This window comes from Tupaia chinensis, unplaced genomic scaffold, assembly GCF_000334495.1.
Source record: "Tupaia chinensis unplaced genomic scaffold, TupChi_1.0 Scaffold000001_1, whole genome shotgun sequence".
NCBI lineage: Eukaryota > Metazoa > Chordata > Mammalia > Scandentia > Tupaiidae > Tupaia > Tupaia belangeri.
Genome location: NW_006159427.1, coordinates 5,070,300 through 5,087,915, shown reverse-complemented (window position 1 = coordinate 5,087,915; position 17,616 = coordinate 5,070,300). Strand labels below are relative to the sequence as shown.

At 40.3% G+C, this 17,616-nt stretch overlaps 1 protein-coding gene across 2 annotated transcripts in view; it reads left to right on the top strand.

Moving 5' to 3' along the window:
- The window catches only part of MASTL (microtubule associated serine/threonine kinase like), a 54,445-nt gene extending 39,516 nt beyond the window's left edge, over positions 1 to 14,929 (top strand). Inside the window, exons 8-12 of one of the 2 annotated variants that reach the window (XM_006139747.3) lie at positions 840 to 1,982; positions 3,368 to 3,506; positions 9,669 to 9,782; positions 9,870 to 9,971; positions 14,229 to 14,929. In XM_006139747.3, coding sequence (XP_006139809.1) covers positions 840 to 1,982; positions 3,368 to 3,506; positions 9,669 to 9,782; positions 9,870 to 9,971; positions 14,229 to 14,386 — 1,656 coding nt within the window. In that variant the 3' untranslated portion in view covers positions 14,387 to 14,929. Of the gene's footprint in view, positions 1 to 839; positions 1,983 to 3,364; positions 3,507 to 9,668; positions 9,783 to 9,869; positions 9,972 to 14,228 lie in introns of both variants that reach the window. The other variant, XM_006139746.3, reaches the window with a different exon arrangement.
- Positions 14,930 to 17,616: the final 2,687 nt, after the last annotated feature.

Below are 17,616 nucleotides of genomic sequence, written 5' to 3'. Positions count from 1 at the left end.
CGGTTTTCTGCCGAGCGCCCGCCCCGTTTAGGAAAAAAAAACCCCCCAAAAAAAAAAAAAAAAAATGGCCCTATCAGAGTTTACTGAAGGCTTACTCTAGTTGTAATAATCCTGGTCATTAAAAAGAAAAAATAAAAACCTGGTCTTTACGTGCCCGTTTACATATATCTCTGAGTAAACCTCAGCACCCAGAGATAGTTGGAATTCAGTTTTTGAGGAAACAGTTTTATTATCAGTGCATCATCAGTTCATCTTGTTCACTTTTTTTTTTTTTTTTAAGGTTTTTGACATAGGGCATATGTGTTCACCAGAGAGAGAGAGAGAGAGACAGAAACTGTGAGAAATGTCCCCCAAAGGGGGATGGCCATGCCACTGTCCATTCTCCTATGATTTTGGGCATGCATTCATGAATGCCCACTTTGAGTTTCAAGCCACTACATCCATGACTCAACCCACTGTTAGCCATATGGCAGTCCAGTGCCTTAACCACTATGCCACCTCCTGGCCCCAAGACAAGAGACTCTTAGCTCACACTGTTTTTGGTTTTTAATTACAAGTTACCATTAGTTTAACATCATCCTTACCAGTTTGTTTTTATCATATTTGTGTGATACATATGTTTACATTATTGTATTTTTGGTCTGTAATTTTATCATTGGCTAGAATTCAAGTGTTGTGCATTTTGCAATTCAAAATAGAATCATCTATATTTCTATTGCAAAGCAGATATATACATAATGTAACCTTTACCCCAAATTTTCCTGACTATATTGCCTATTGATCTGTCCTATTTAACTAAAAAGAAGTGTTTTTTTCTTGTTTTGTTTTTCATCTCTTAGGAAAATGACGAAGTATTGGGCTCTACAATGACGAGTGGGAATACAGGTGAAAAGTTGTGTGCAAAATCTACAAATGCCATCGAGACCAAAAGTTTAAATAAAAAGGATCTTGAGTTAGCCCTTTCTCCCATTCATGACACCAGTGCTGTTCTTGCCACTGGAAGCTCTGGTGTAAACCTTGCTCAGAAAAGCTTCTCAGAGGAAACTTGCTGGGAAGCAAGAGAACTGTATGTAAATAATACAAACATGGCCACCAACACAGGACAATGTGGTTTTCATCAGTCAGTTCAGTGGGCTGTTGATTCTGGTGATATGTCTGAAGAGCACCTTAGAAAAAGAAGTTTAAAAAGAAATTTTGAGTTGGTTGACTCTAGTCCTTGCCAGGAAACTATACAGAATAAAAAAAATTGTGTTGAGTATCAGTGTGGTAATGAAATGATAGATTGTCATACAAATCAAAATACAGGCTTAACAGCTGAAGTCCGGGACCTTAAACTATCAGTATCTAGACAGCAAAATGACTGTGCTAATAAGGAGAACATTTTCAGTTCTTTTATTGATAAGCAACAAACACCAGAAAAATTATCTATACCAGAGATCGCAAAAAACCTTATGTGTGAACTGGATGAGGATTGTGAAAAGAATAGTAAGAATGACTGCTTAAGTTCCAGTTTTCTATGCTCTGATGATGACAGGACTTCTAAAAGTATTTCTATGGACTTGGACTCATCTTTTCCTGGAATTTCTATAATGGAAAATTCCTTAGAAAAACAGTTCTTAGATCCAGATAAAAGCATGAAAGAATCCTCTTTTGAAGATTCAAATATTGAAGATCTACTTACTGTTTCATCCAACTGCCAAGAAAATACTTTGCCAAAAGCTGATGAGAATATTGCTGTCCAAAACAGTAACCAAAAAATGTTAGTTCCTTCTTCAGAAGTATTGAAAACATTGACCCTCTCTAAAAGAAATACCGTTGCTTTTCGAAATTTTAACAGTCATATTAATGCATCCAATAACTCAGAACCATCCAAAATGAGCATTACTTCTTTAGATGCAATGGATATTTCATGTGCTTATAGTGGTTCGTATCCCATGGCTGTAACTCCTACTCAAAAGAGAAGATCCTACATGCCGTATCAGGTATGTTGTAATGTTCTCAAACCTTGTTCTTTGGATTTTAGAAAAATAAACTATTAAGACAGGCATTTGCCTCTCATCTAGACTAAATAGTATTAATTATATAGTTTTGTTCTCCTTGTTGCGAGTCTATGGATTATTGGGGGTTTTCATGCAGAAATCTTCCAGAAAGGTAAAACTGGTAGTAATGTTAATTGTTAACTATAACACCTCCTGCCATTTATGTAACCGTATATACTTTTTTAAGAAAACACAGCCATATATACTTTGCCAAAAAGTGATGAGAATCCTGCTATCCAGAACAGTAACCAAAAAATGTTAGCTCATTCTTCAGAGGTGTTGACAAGAAATGCTGGCACTTTCTGAAGTTTTAACAGTCATATTAATGCATCTCATAACTCAGAACCATCCAGTGCTATTAATCTATATGTGATCCCAGCAATATGGTGAGGTGCAGAGCTGAAGTCCATGCTGCCTTACTACCGCCTTCCAAAGACGTATTTAAATTATCTCTTTTCTTTATGAAAAAAAAAAGAGAGTTGAAAATATGTTATTTTAGATCTTATTTTGGTTTTGTTTTGTAAACCTTTATAGGCTCTAAATTTCCTCTTTTTTTTCCCCTTCCTTTAGAGAGAGATCATAATCTAAACTATCAAAAACCCTGGATTTAGGTTATAAGACTTGGGTTTTCTATCTACCACTTCCTGAATGACTTAGAAGTCCCTTAACCTCAGAGCCTCCATTTATCACACTGTCTGCAGAGGACAATGGTACAAGGTTACAAGAGATGGCACATTATCTTAAAACTTTTAAATGTCATTGAGAGGTTTTTAATGTTTAATTCTGTTGTATATCTTGTCTAATAATTTAGTCATCAGTTAAGGCATTCCTCAGTGGCTGTTCTTAATTTTTCTTTAACTTTCATCAAAGAGAGACAAGCATCCTCAACAGGATGCAATTCCCATGCCTCACCATCCCCAGCCTTTCACCTAATTCATACATGTAAGCCAGCATACTCAGGTTACCTGGGACCTGAACCCCAATCTATCATGTGGCATCAGTATTGCAGAGCTTTTTACCATGGCTATGTCACTGCAGCTAGGCCAGCTAGTCCTTATCTTATATTAATCCATGCTACACAACTTTTCTTATGGATGTTTTCATTGCTTCTTACATACCTAGATTATATTGAAATAACAGATGTTATTTAAATTATTGAACTTCGTTACATATGAGGGCTTTTTCCTCATTACAACTAGTTAGGAGGAAAACCGATCAAAAACTGATCATCTCTCTTAGGCCTGGCAGCCTGTGTTTTTTTGAATTTCTATTCCCCTTAAAAGGAATTGAGATACTTGTTGTATTTTAAACTTTTTTTGAATTAGCAGACTCCAAATCAGATCAAGTCAGGAACTCCATACCGCACTCCGAAGAGTGTGAGAAGAGGAGCAGCCCCAGTGGATGATGGGCGAATTCTCGGCACCCCAGACTACCTCGCACCTGAGCTGTTACTAGGCAGGGCCCACGGTAAGGCGTGCATGTCTTGAGTTCGAAGTACAGTTTTAAATGTCTTTGTTCCGTAGGTTACCTAGAGTAAGAGGGTTAACTCATCCACTCCTCTTTTCTCAAACGGCATTTATTGTAGAGAGAGAGAAAGGGAAATGGCCATGGCTACCTCTTCTCTGACTATGAAAGACCGGACACTGGAGGACATGCAGCCATTTGTCCCCTGCCTTCTAGTTCTGTCTCAGTGATACATAGAAGGCCCACCTCCCAGCCCTATACTATCTTTGTTCTAAACATTTCTCCGGGTCCAATCTGGTTTGGGCTCAGGATTGCTTCTGTTTAGTGTGCAGAAGCCTGTTTGGGTCTAGAATTTACCCTCACTTCCATTCTACATAAAGGGGTAAGACCAGAAATGAGCCATCCTTCAGATGGAACATAAAGAGTAGAGAGATGACACTTAGACCTATTTTGTTTTCCTCCTTCTCTCTCTCTGAAAAACTTCCATTCCTCCATTCTGAAATGAACTATGTTCGTTTCCGAGGGTTACCATAGCAAAAGACCACAAATGGGGTAGCTCAAAATAACAAAAATGTACTGCCCCAATTGTGGAAGCTAAAAGTCCAGAGCCAAGGTTGGCCGGGCTATGTTCCCCCTGAGCCTAGAGGGAAATCCTTGCTGACCTCTTCCTACTTCCGGTGGATGCTGGCAGTCTTTGGTGTTCCTTGACTTGGAGCTGCGTCACTTTAGTTCTCCCTTAGATGTTAGTGTTGAGGGAACCAGCAGTTAGAGTAATGGCTATGTCGTTGGACTCCCACGTAGTCGACCGCAGTTCGCATCCGGGACCCGGTGGCTGAAAACTCACGCCGGGCGCGTGTGCGTGTGTGCCCAAGATCCCGAGAGGAGAATGGAGGAGAAGGGATTGTGGCGTGACCATCCCCTCTGGGGGGTCATTTCTCGCTGTCTCTATGTCTCTCTCTGTCTGTCTGTAGAGAGCACGTGCCCTATAGCAAAAAACTCTCCAAAAAAAATTTTTTTTTAATTAAAAAAAAAATAAAAAATATAATTATACAACTTTTATGTATTTATTTTAATCTTACCAGAGAGGGACAGAGTGAGAAGGAAAGTAAGAAACCAACTGCCAGGTCCAGGTGATCAGCCATGTGGGAGTACAGGACCCTTAACCACCACCCCACCTGCCAGCCCTCAAATTTTTTTTTAAATAATTATTTCATTTAAATTTATTTATTTATTTATTTAAATTTGACAGAGTGAGAAAGGAAGTGAAAAAGCAAGCCACCAGGTCCAGGACTCAAACCATAGCCGGCCACATGGGAGTCTAGCACCCTTAACCACCATGCTACCTGCCAGCCCCAAGGCACTTAAATCTTAAGACTGTTGCAGCTTTTCTCTCCTTTTTATCTCTGCCACTATGTCTATAAAAGCCTCATCTTTTAGACCAGCTGGTGACATGATGGCTAAGATGGCTGAATCCCACATAACAGACTGCATGGTTGGAATCCTGGACCTGGTAGCTTGAAAAAAACACCAGACGCATGTGCATGCATGCCCCAAATCCCAAAAGGAGTAATGGGGAAGAGATTGCAGCTTGACCAGCCCCCGTGGCGGGGAGGAGGAAGCTTTCTCACTGTCTTTCTCCTGTTAGGGCACGTGCCCTCTAGCAAACTAACAACCAAAAAAGGAACCTCATCTTTTTTCCATTATTTTAGCGACCTTCTATATAGTCTTTTCAGTCTTCTCACCATTCCATTGCCTATAATCATAACCACCAAATTTTTCTTTCTAAGCCATAACAAGGTTCATTCTACTTCCTATTTCAGAAAACTACGGTGATTATTCTTAGCTGCTAATAAAATCTAAATTAGTGATCATGATATCCGAGACTCAGTGCTTTCACACTAGCCTTATCTCTCAAAGAATCTCTTTTTGCCTTATTTTTCCATTCTCAAAATATTTAATTTTCATATCTTCCTTATTTTGCACATGTATTTTGCCTTTGTTGAGAAAAGCCAGTCTCCAGTCAAGTTTTTCTCAGCTCCTCGTCAGTTCAAATGCCATCTCTTCCAGTAAACCTCCCTTGTCCACTAAGGATTGTTCTCTTCTATATCACCTTATTAGAGAGGTTTAGAACGTATGTCATCTGCCTGTGTTGTGATTTGTTGTTACATTTGTCTTCACTACAAAAGCAAAACATTTAAGAACAATGTATGTTTTCTGCCTTCTATATAGTACTACAGAATTCTTTAGAAGCACTTGTTAACTATTATTAATAATCTCTTTAATACTGGAAATTAAAACATCTATTATTATTCTTTCTCTGTTAGCTAAAGAAATTAGTTCCTGTGAGTGCTTAACTGATTTTTGTACAGCGTCCCATTAGCTAAGTCAGTTTGCTAGCCCATTTCTTCCCCCCATCCCCCGGTTTTGTTAAAGGGTACGGGCACTTGCCAGAGAGAGAGAGAAGGAAAGTGAGAAATCACCACCACCACCACCACCACCCCCGCCCCGAGCATATGGCCACACAGTAATCCCTTCTGCTCCATCCTCTCAGGATTTTGGGCATACATGCCTGGCATGATTTGTAAACCACCAGGTCCAGGACTCAAACCACAGTGTTGGCCATGTGGGATCCAATGCCTTAAACTCCATGCCACCTGCTGGCCCCTTGGTAGCTCATTTCTTAGAATTTGCTTTATCTCTAGCTTACGTGCAGTGTGAAAGTGAGCTTCAGTTTTACATATTTGCTGTAGTGGGCCTTGCCACTGTGTTGGTGGGCTGTCTCACTGCCCCAGCCCGACAGCATGCTGACACTCAGCCGCGACTTCCTCAATGTCCTCCCCAGTCTTGCCCCTCAGCCAAGATGACTTAGGCATTTGGTCTTGAGTTTCCCATAATCTCCTGTGCATATTTTTGTTTATTTAACATTGTGTTAAAGTTATCTCTATTATCTCTTCTAGAGCAGGCTGTTTTCTCCTTTGGAAAATATGGTTTCTTTATCTTTTGTTTTGTTTTTATTTTATTCATGATAAGAGCACTTGCACACATGTGCATATGCACACACGTGACAGAGGGTGGGAGGAGCACCCTTGACAGGGTCTTATCATGCCATATTACCCTTCTTCTAGCTCTCCAGCTTACCAGGATCTTGGGGCATATATGCTTGCACCCCACATGTTTCAGGTTGACCTGGCCACAGATTTGAACTCACAACTAGTCAGTCATGTAACTTCCAGCACTGCAGTTCAGTACGCTAATGACTGCCATCAGGGCTAGGCCTCTTTATCATCTTCATATCCCTTATATTTGTCATAATACCTGGTGCCCAATTCTTTGAGGAGGAAGTGAACTCGTAATTTTAATATAGTGTACCTAACTACTGTTTTCTCATATGCAGGATTTCGAACTCCAGGTGAGTGAGCTTCTTTATAAAGTATTGTGGCAAAGCATATCAAACAGCAGTCAAAGTATAATTAGATCACGGTATATCATTTATTTTCTGGTAGCTCACTTAGAAATGCAAAAATAAATTGTCCTGGTATTCTGAGCAGAAAGAGCCAGAGAAGTGGTCTGCTCCGAGAAGAAGAGCAGGCCTGTTATGACCTGTAAAGGCAGCATAGTATGAATATCCAACCTTTGTTTAATAGAGGAAATAGTCTGAATAAAATTATTAAAGTTAGCATCTAAAAAAGAGCTTGGATATTCTAAATCTTTTCATTGCATTATCATTAGAAAATAGGTATAACAGTATCAGTGTATCCCTATAAATTATGGAAGTAGGTTTTGATTTAAAAAGCCAATAGTGTAAAACAAGTTTGTTCTTTTTCTCTGGCTAATGATATAGAGTATAATTGCTATTATTACAATATGTGATCTTATTAGACTTTGACTTAAGTATATGGTATGGGTATGTATGACATATCTGTGGAGAAATCATGTTTGTTTTTAACATGAGTATGTTTTGACTAAGCTGGGAACATGGTCCTTAATTTCTAACATAAATAAAATATATAAAAATACGTTTCTTCTGGTTTCTCCCTACTTTTCTGTCTACATATAATCTAATCCATTGGAATAATTCCTTCTCAGTGCTGCTTTAAAGGCCTACTAACTGAGGTGGTCCACACGCTTTTATAATTGTTACTATGGAAACAACAGGCTATAGGCAGGGAAGATGGGACTATGTGGCTTGCAGGTTTAAAGGTACTCTAATGCATGCAATTCTTTTTCCTAATGGCAGATTCCACAATGCTTTCCTACTTGTTTTTTTGTTTGTTTGTTTTTAAGAATTATTTTACTTAATTTTATTTATTCATTCATTTGTTTTAATTTGACCAGAAAGAGACACAGAGAGAGAGAGAGAACAAAAGTGAGAGAGTAAGCCACCAGGTCTGGGACTCGAACCGTGGTCATCCATGTGTGAGTGTCCAATGCCTTAACCATCGTGCCACCTGCTGATCCCTTTCCTACTTGTTTTAAAATGAAATGGTGTTTAACCATGATAATAAATGTGAAATTGTCTAATAGAAATTTATAGGCGAGTTTATCACTAGACTGAAGCTTCTATTCTGAGTTTATATTGAAGTTAACTTTTTTTTTTTTTTTTTAAGATTTTTGCCTGGGACCAGCAGTTGGCGTAATGGCTACAGTGCTGGACTCCCATGTAGTTGACCGCAGTTTGAGTCCCGGAATCAGTGGCTTAAACTCACACTGGGCGTGTGTGCATGCATGCCCAAGATCCCAAGAGGAGAAGGGATTGTGGTGTGGCCATCCCCTCTGGGGCGGGTGGTGCTTTCTTGCTTTTTGTCTCTCTGTCTCTTTTTCTGGTGAGTGCACGCACCCTATAGCAAAAACCTCTCTAAAAAAAAAAAAAAAGTTAAGGTTTTTGCCTTAAGTTAAGGCACATGTGTTTGCAGAAGAGACAGAGAGAGGGAAAGTGAGAAATCACCCCCAAAGGTGACGGCCACACTGCAGTCCCTTCTCTTCCATTCTCCTCTCAGGGTCTTGGGCATGCTTGCACTTGTGCCTGGCATGATTTTCAAACCGCCAAGTCTGGAACTATAACCGTGGTTGGCCATGTGAGAACTCAGCACCTTAACCACCACACCACCTGCTGGCCCCAAAGGTAACCTATTTTTAAACTAAAATTAACCTTAATTTAGGAAATACTTCATAGACAGAACTCAGTAAAAGTTTGAACCAGTGTATAAGGTCATGTTTAAAATCATCATTTAAAACTCCTTTGTATATGAATGTTGCTTTTAATAAAGTTATTTAGAAGTCAGTTTTACCTATTTATTAAGACTTACCTCCTAATTGCATCTTCAAGTCATAGTTAAACTGGTTATTCTTTCATTTGTCCCTCTCTATTCTTTTTTTTTTTTTTTTTTTTTGGGGGGGTTTTTTTTATAGGGCGCGTGGGCTCGCCAGACAGACAGACAGAAAGCGAGAAATCACCCCCCCCCCGAGGGGATAGCCACACCGCAATCCCTTCTCCTCCATTCTCCTCTCAGGATCTTGGGCACCCACGCACATGCGCCCGGCGTGGGTTTTAAGCCACCGGGTCCGGGACGCGAACCGTGGTCGACTACGTGGGAGTCCAGCGACATAGCCATTACGCTAACTGCTGGTTCCCCCTCTCTCTTCTTAAAAGGAATAAATCCACATTAAAACACTCTGTAATTACTGCTCTCCCTAATTATTAGTCTATTCTCCAGTTACTATAAATGTTGCTGCCTCATCTCATACCTTCTATGAAACATGGGAGATTCAGAAATAATCATCTAAATTTTACCATTTTGTGATTTGTAATTGAGATCTAGTCTATTTTAGAGAATAATCTTTTTGTTAAATATATTCCTTGGTTGTATTTTGGTATTTAGAACACATAAAGTAGCAAGGATATCAAAAGTTATTAATAAATGAAAATGATGGTTTAACTTTTCTTTAGCTGTGATCATTACTAATCTTAACTTCTTTGAAAGTAGAAAATAATTATCACATTGCCTAAATGAAGGTGATTTGGCTTTTTGCGCTTTGTGAAGACAGGAGAAAACCTCAGGCAATGAAGGCACTGATTATATCCAAATATCTCTCTATTTAATGTCTTAGTTGATCACATATTTCTAGAAAATGCTTGCGAGTTCATTTATTTCCTTTAACTTGTAGGTCCTGCAGTAGACTGGTGGGCACTTGGAGTTTGCTTATTTGAATTTCTAACAGGAATTCCTCCCTTCAATGATGAAACACCACAACAAGTATTCCAGAATATTCTAAAAAGAGGTGATGCTTTTTTTTATGATAGATTTGTTTATCTCTGTATTATTTTGAGCAGTAATTAATCAGCTGATTTATATATTGTATTTCTAGATATCCCTTGGCCAGAAGGTGAAGAAAAGTTATCTGATAATGCTCAAAATGCAGTAGAAATACTTTTAACCATTGATGATACAAAGCGAGCTGGAATGAAAGGTAAAGTTTTATGTTAATAAACTTTTTTAAAAATTTTGATTTGTTCCAGGTGGTGATATTAGTAACAATACCAAATTCCAGTACAACACTGTAGAGAATCTGACTAAATTGATTTTAAAAAAAAATCAGTTTACAAGGGAACTTCAAAAATTTGTGAAAAAAATGAACCAAAGTACAAGTTTATTTTGGCACCAAAAAAGTTTCAAGTTCATGCATACTCTTTTTATAGTACACATTTTCTTTCTTTCTTTTTTTTTGGGAGGTTTTTGCTACAGGACGTGTGCATTCGCCAAAAAGACAGAGAGTCAGAAAGCGAGAAATCACACACCCCCTGGGGGGGGGGGGATGGCCACGCCACAATCGCTTCTCCTCCATTCTCCTCTCAGGATCTTGGGCATACACACACACGCGCCCAGCAGGTGCGTTTAAGCCACCAGGTCTGGGACTCAAACCACAGTTGACTACATTTGAGTCTAGCGACATAGCCATTATGCTAACTGCTGGTCCCAATACACATTTTCTTTAAAAAAAAAAAAAAGACTTTGCCAGAGGGCCATGTGCTCACTGGAAAAAGACAGAGAGAGGGAAAGTGAGAGAGCATCCCTATGGGGAATGTCACCCTGCAGTCCCCTCTCCCGTCTCTCTCCATTCTTTGGGGATTTGGGACATGCACATACACACCCTGCGTGTTTTTCAAGCCACTGGGTCTGGGACTCAAACTGCACAGTTGGCCACATGGGATTCAGCCACCTTAACCACCATGCCTCAGGCTGGCCACATAATATGCATTACCATGAACTTTTGAAGATTGTTATTTCTGCCTTCACACTTTGGTATCGTTATCCTTATTCTGTATTAAAATTTGATGTGGATGCAGAACCAGCAGATGGAGTAATGATTACGTTGCTGGACTCCCACGTAGTCGACTACGGTTCAAATCTGGGACCTGGTGGCTTAAACCTCATGCCTGGCACATGTGCGTGCGTGCCCAAGATCCTGAGAGGAAAATGGAGGAGAAGGGATTGTGGCGTGGCCATTCCCCCTGGGTGTGATTTCTCGCTATTTGTCTCTCTGTCTCCCTCTGTCTTTCTGGCGAGTGCACGCGCCCTATAGCAAAAAAACTCTCCACAAAAAAAGAAGTTTAATGTGGACGGGGCTTGCAGGTGGCATGGTGGTTAAGGTGGTAAAGTCTCACATGGATAACCACGGTTCAAGTCCTGGACCTGATGGCTTAAAAATCACGCCAGATGTGTGTGTGTGTGTGTGTGTGTGTGTGTGTGTGTGCCAAAATCCCAGGAAAATGGAGAAAGGATTTCGGTGTGTCCATTCCGCCAGGGGATTATATCTCACTTTCCCTCTCTCAGTCTCTGTCTCTCACCAGCAAGCAAGTGTGCCCTATGGCAAAAACTTAAAAAAAAAAAAATGGACATGGTCCAGTTGTAATATTCACATACTGAATTTTACTCTCTTAAGCAGGGACCTAAAACAATCTTATCTTGTCAGTGTCTTGGATTTTTCAAAATCCGACAAACTTAACTATCAACAAATACAGTAAATCTTTGGTTGGCAGGGACCAGCATGTGGCATAGTGGTTATGGTACTGGACTCCCATGTGTCTGACTGCAGTCTGAGTCCCAGACTCAGTGGCTTGAAATTTGCGCTGGTTGCATATGCATGCATGCCCAAAATCCCTAGAGGAGGATAAAGGAGAAGTATTTGTGGCATAGCCATCCCCCTGGGGGGTGATTTCTCACTTTCTGTCTGTGTCTCTCTGTCTCTCCAGTGAGCACATGCCCTGTAGCAAAAATCTCTCAAAAACTTTTTATCTATAATTTCTTATTGCTTCATTTTTTTTGGGGGGGGCAGGTTTTTGCTATAGGGCACATGCAGAAAGCAAGAAATTACCCCCCTCCCCAGGAGGGATGGCCATGCCACAATCCCTTCTCCATTCTCCTTTCAGGATCTTGGGCACGCATGCACACACACCCAGCATGACTTTAAGCCACTGGGTCTGGGTCTCGAACCATAGTTGACTACCTGGGAGTCCAGTGACATAGCCATTACGCCATCTGCTAGTCCCGATTTCTGATACTATTATACATTGATAAATGCATTGCATCACAGAGTACCTCAAATTTAGTACATTATCAACCAAATATTTAGTGGTTTCCCCATGAAGGCTATATTAAACCTCAACTTTGAGACTCTAATAAATCTCTTAGCTGCTACCTCAAGATCCTTTTTGTGATACAATTAAGTGTTATGTGTCAAAATGCATTTCTATATGAAGTAGGAGGTATTTAGAAAAGTGAGCTTTAGAAATAATTTCAGTTGGGACCAGCAGATGGCGTAACAGTTACGTCGCCGGACCCCCACATAGCTGACCACAGTTCAAGTCCTGGACCTAGTGACTTAAAACTAAATCTGGGTAGGTGTGCATGCATGCCCAAGATCCTGAGAGAATGGAGGAGAAGGGATTGCATCACCCAGTTATGATTTCTTGCTTTCTGTCTCTCTCTCTTTCTCCCTCTCTCTGTCTCTCTGGCAAGCACATGCACCCTATAGCAAAAATCTCTCTCTCTAAAAAAATATATATATTCATTTCTCTTTAAATTCCTCAAAGGAATTCTAATTTAGTTTAAGTACTGAAGCAACTATTTTTTAACTGAAGAATACCCCATCATCTGCTTCACTATGTAAATTGTTCATTAAGGAAACAAATACATGTACTGTGACTGGTATGAATGCTATTCTTCTGTCCCTATTTATTTTGATTAAATTACAGTATGTTAGGGCCATTTCTCAAAGCAGAGTTTCTCAGCTTTGGCAAAAGTGACGTTTGAGGCCAAATAATTCTCTGTTGTCAGGACCATCCTATTCAGGTGTAGGGTGTTTAATAGAATCTCTGGCCTCTAATTGTGACCACAAAAATGTCTCCAAACAATGCCAAATGTCCACTGGGGGGCAAAAATCACCCTGGTTGAAAATCACGGTTCTAATGTAATTTCCTTCATTATGCAGAGGCTGATGCATGTGTGGGGCGGGGAGGGAGATGTCCAATGGCCACGTCATGCCAAGTCTGCCCTCCAGCCCTTCACCCCATCAGGACATGGGCACAGCACTCTTCACACTGGCACATGCCCGGCATGTAAGTCCCTGGGATCCGCGTTTGGATCCTCGTTAGCAATATGGGATCTGGCTGCCTTTGCACAGCGCTGTGGAATCAGTCCCTAACCCCAGTCATTAAGAGATAAGTTCTCTAAATGTGAACCATTTTGCTATTTTATCCCATTTCTTGACAGTTTTTAGAGAACCAACTTGTAGACATATTGGTCTACCAAGCCACAGTTCTCAATACACATACATATTCATTCACAGTTCATGTCCTGGACCCAGCGGCTTGAAAATCACACTAGCGTGCGGGCATGCCTGCCCAAAATCCCAAGTGGAGAATGGAGGAGAGGGGATTGCGTGTGGTCATCGCCCCCTGGGTATAATTTCTTTCCCCCTCTCTCTGGTGAGCACACACACCTTTATGGCAAAAACCTTTAAAAAAAAATTTAAAAAAAAAAAAACAAGGAATGTAGCTAAAGAGGGGAGTAGAGTTTGCAGTGTTAAGCAGAGCAGTGCTGTGATGTAAAGATCCCAGTTGTGGCCACGCTGCTAGGCAGGCCGCCTGTGGGAGAAATGCGTGTCAGTGACATCAGGGAAGTCACAGAACCATGAGGAGAATGTGTCAGCGGTGGCAACGTGTGTGTGTGTGGATTCACTGTGAAGCGTTGGGGAGAAGAAAGGGCGTGGAGGAAGAGCTTCCTGCTAAAGTTCCCTAGGGCAGTCGACAGTGCTAAGGATTGCAGGGCCGTCAACAGGTGGCAAGACCTCGAAGCCAGGACGTTAGTCACAGAAGGCCGGCAGTGTGGAAGGCGAATCGAGAGCAAGGAGGCCGGCCGTCTTCTCTCAGGTAAGGGATTGTAGAAGAAGATGCAGGCAGTGGGACAGACAGGCTTCTGGGAAGGCAGATCCCTCACTCACTGGACAGTAACAGAGCACCCGCCTGTCCTCCGACAAGTGCTATAGAACATGACGTAGTGTATGCCTGTGTGACGTATGTGAAAACAGGGAGACGGGAATTAAACAGCAAGGCTGGCAGAACTCAGTAGGGCAAAATATATTTGAGACATTCGCTTTTTAATTCCTATAAGCAGCATGTCTGAAGTGGTGTCATAATATTCTGTTTTGTTTTCTATTTTTCTTAAGAGCTGAAACACCATCCTCTCTTCAGGGACATGGACTGGGAAAATCTGCAGCATCAAACTATGCCCTTCATACCGCAACCAGATGACGAAACAGACACATCTTATTTTGAAGCCAGGAACAACGCTCAGCATCTGACCATATCTGGATTTAGTCTATAGCACGTAACTTTGTTGTTTAACCTCATGATATAGAATAAGCTTGCGTAGTTACATATTCTTTGATACTAGATGGATCTCAGAGGAAATCATTGTTTTACCTGGGACAATGAGCTTTTAGTGTATGTGACAGCTTTCACAGAGCTAAAAGACTATGAGGAATATAATCATTTTTCTTAATTGCAGAACTGTATACACATCTTCTAACTTTTTTCATCTTATTTATTTTGTTTATTGCACTTTATAAAAAGTAAAGCACCTATAAAACTAGAGTGACACTACCACCATAGAGAGCAAGGAAGCCATGAGATTGATTTTTCTTTATCCTTATCTTTGATTTCAGTCATTATTCAGTTTGGTATTAAAATAATCTTCTCCCCTCAACAAGTACCATTTCATATTAATCTAATTTATTTGCACAATTGCCTGCAAAAACTGTAGTCTCCAGAACAATCATTTAAGGCCACACTGTCCCCTCAAAAAAATGCAGCTGGTAGTGCCAGCAGGTGGCATAGTGGTTAAGGCGCTGGATTCCCACATGACTGCCCACCGTTTGAGTCCTGAACCTGGTTGGGGGCTTAAAAATCACTCTGGGCACAAGTGTGTGCTTGTCCAAAATCCCAGGAGGAGAATGGAAGAGAAGGGATTGTGGCATGACCATGATTTCTCACTTTCCCTCCCACTGTCTCTCCCCATCTCTCTCTGGCAAGAACACACGCCTTATGGCAAAAACCTTTAAAAAAAAAGTATAGGTGGAAAATTCCTGCCTCAGTACTGTAACTCCTTTGGAGAATGAATAAACAAAGGACTAAGATTTTCACTCTACTAATGATACCGTTTCGCTGCCTTGAATGTTTTTGGTTCTTATTGTACAATGTGTATATGTTTAAAATAGCAGTGGAAAGGTAAGGTGGATATCTGTAGCAATTTTAATAGCTTGTTCAATTTTAGTAAAAAGTGTGATGCTTTACATCTTAGAGTCATTTGTTTAAAACATGCAGCATTATCAGGGATAGACTGAGCCTTAAAAAAAAATTACTTTTGCTTAGTGTAATTGTAACAAGCAGTTTACAACATCATTCTTGAATACATTACATATATATATGTGTGTGTGTGTGTGTATACACACACACACTATGACTGAGTTTTACAAGTCACATTTTAAAATCACTGAGACTGTTAACATACTTGATGCCCCCAAAAAATGAAGTTCAAATTTAAATGTACCATACACAAGTTTTCTGCTAATAATCTATTAAATTCTATTGGGTTTTTTCGCACATTGGCTTTAGTGTTTTTACTTTTCCATTATTATCTCAGTAAGATCACTATTACAATGTAGTTTGCAAAAATAATACAAATTTGAAACTGTTACCATGGCATACTATTTTAATCAGGGCTATATAACTGGATTTAAGGGTCAGTGATTTGCTGAGTTCTAGTAATAACTACTTAGATTTAATGCTAATAGTTACCCCTTCTGATGAAATTTACAAAATACAGGCGTTTTTTTGTTTTCTTGTTTGTTTGGAGAGGTTTTTGCGAGTGCATGCACTCGCCAGACAGAGAGAGACAAAGAGACAGAAAGTGAGAAATCACACCCAGGGGGGATAGCCACTGCGCAATCCCTTCTCCTCCATTCTCCTCTCAGGATCTTGGGCACGCACGCACATGCGCCCGGTGTGAGTTTAAACCACCGAGTCCGGGACTCGAACCGCAGTCGACTACATGGGAGTCCGGCAACATAGCCATTATGCTAACTGCTGGTCCCCAAAATATAGTTTTTTTTTTTAACTTTAAATTGCATTTCTCTTAAACTAGGTGAAAGCGTATGATCATCACTTTTTTATGGTATTTTCAAACATGAAGGGAAAAAGACTGCTTTGGACTCAAATCGTTCAGACAACTGCTCTGCCACATTCAAAGGCGTTGGGTAGGTTAATTCTGAGCTGCTGATAGCTTGCTCACGTGTATGCTAGGGATTCACAGTGATTACTTTGGAGAGGTGAAATGAGCAGGGTTTGATCGAGGAACAAGTCTAGCGGCTACCCAGGATACCAGTCTTACCAGGGAACTGAAACATCACTGAATAACTGGTGCCATGCACAGTGAGCCTGTTACCAGCGCACAAGACAGTGCCTTTGAGTGGACAGTTATGCACATGGTTTGTTACAGACCTCACACGGTGGCTAATCACCTGAAATTCTATCACCAGATAAAGCATGATGTGAAGGTATTTACTGGGAACAAGTGATTTATAATCTAAATTATTAGGCTGTTGAGAAAGTCATGACGTATTTTTCTGTTTTTCTATGTGAAAATTCATCATGACTCTTCTGATGCCCCAATAATGTAGTACAAAGTAAAGAATACTGAGAATTTTTTTAAAGCTCTTAAAATTAAAAATATGATAGTAGAAATGAAAAGAAATGAGGGGTTGGGAATTTTTAAAAATCTGCCACCAAGTACAGTAAAAAATGAAGATGGAAAATAGGAACGAAAAGATAAATCTGAAAGGCATGTTCAGGTGGTCCCATATCCAAACAACAGAAGTTACAGACAGAATGAACAGAGAAATGGGAACAAAACCATTCATAAAATCAATCAGGACAGTATCCAGCACTAAATGACATCTGTTTGCAGGTTCAAAGTACCCAACAGGTAGTATAGTAGTTAAGAACAATGGACTTCCACATAGCTGACTGTGGTTTGAGTCCCAGACCTGGTGGCTTGCTTTCTCACTTTCCCTCTCTGTCTCTCTCTGGTCAAAACAATAATAATAGAGAAAAATAAATTATTATTTTTTAAAAGTATCTTTAAAAAAAAAATAGAACGTGCCCAAAGCACAGCATGAAAAGAGAACCATATTGGGGTAGTTTGGATTATTGTTCCTAAGTCACTTCAAGGCCTTCGTCATGTAATAGTGTAGTGTTCTCACTAGAGTGTCGGAGCGCTGCCTTATCCACAGGTCGTAGTTCGAAGAGCTGAGCCCCAGCGAGTGCCTAAAACTGCCAAGTACTTGCACTCATGTATTGATTTTTCATATGCATACCTAAGATAAAAGTCTGAGGTACAACAGCAAAACTGTCAAGAGCGCAAATTTATTTTTCTTTCACAACTTCATGGATAGAAATTGTTTCCACCCAAAGGGCATGTGGTCTGGCCAGAGAGAGGGGTAGTGAGAAATCACCACCCCCCAGGGGGAGCTGCTGTGCTGCAATCCATACTGCTGA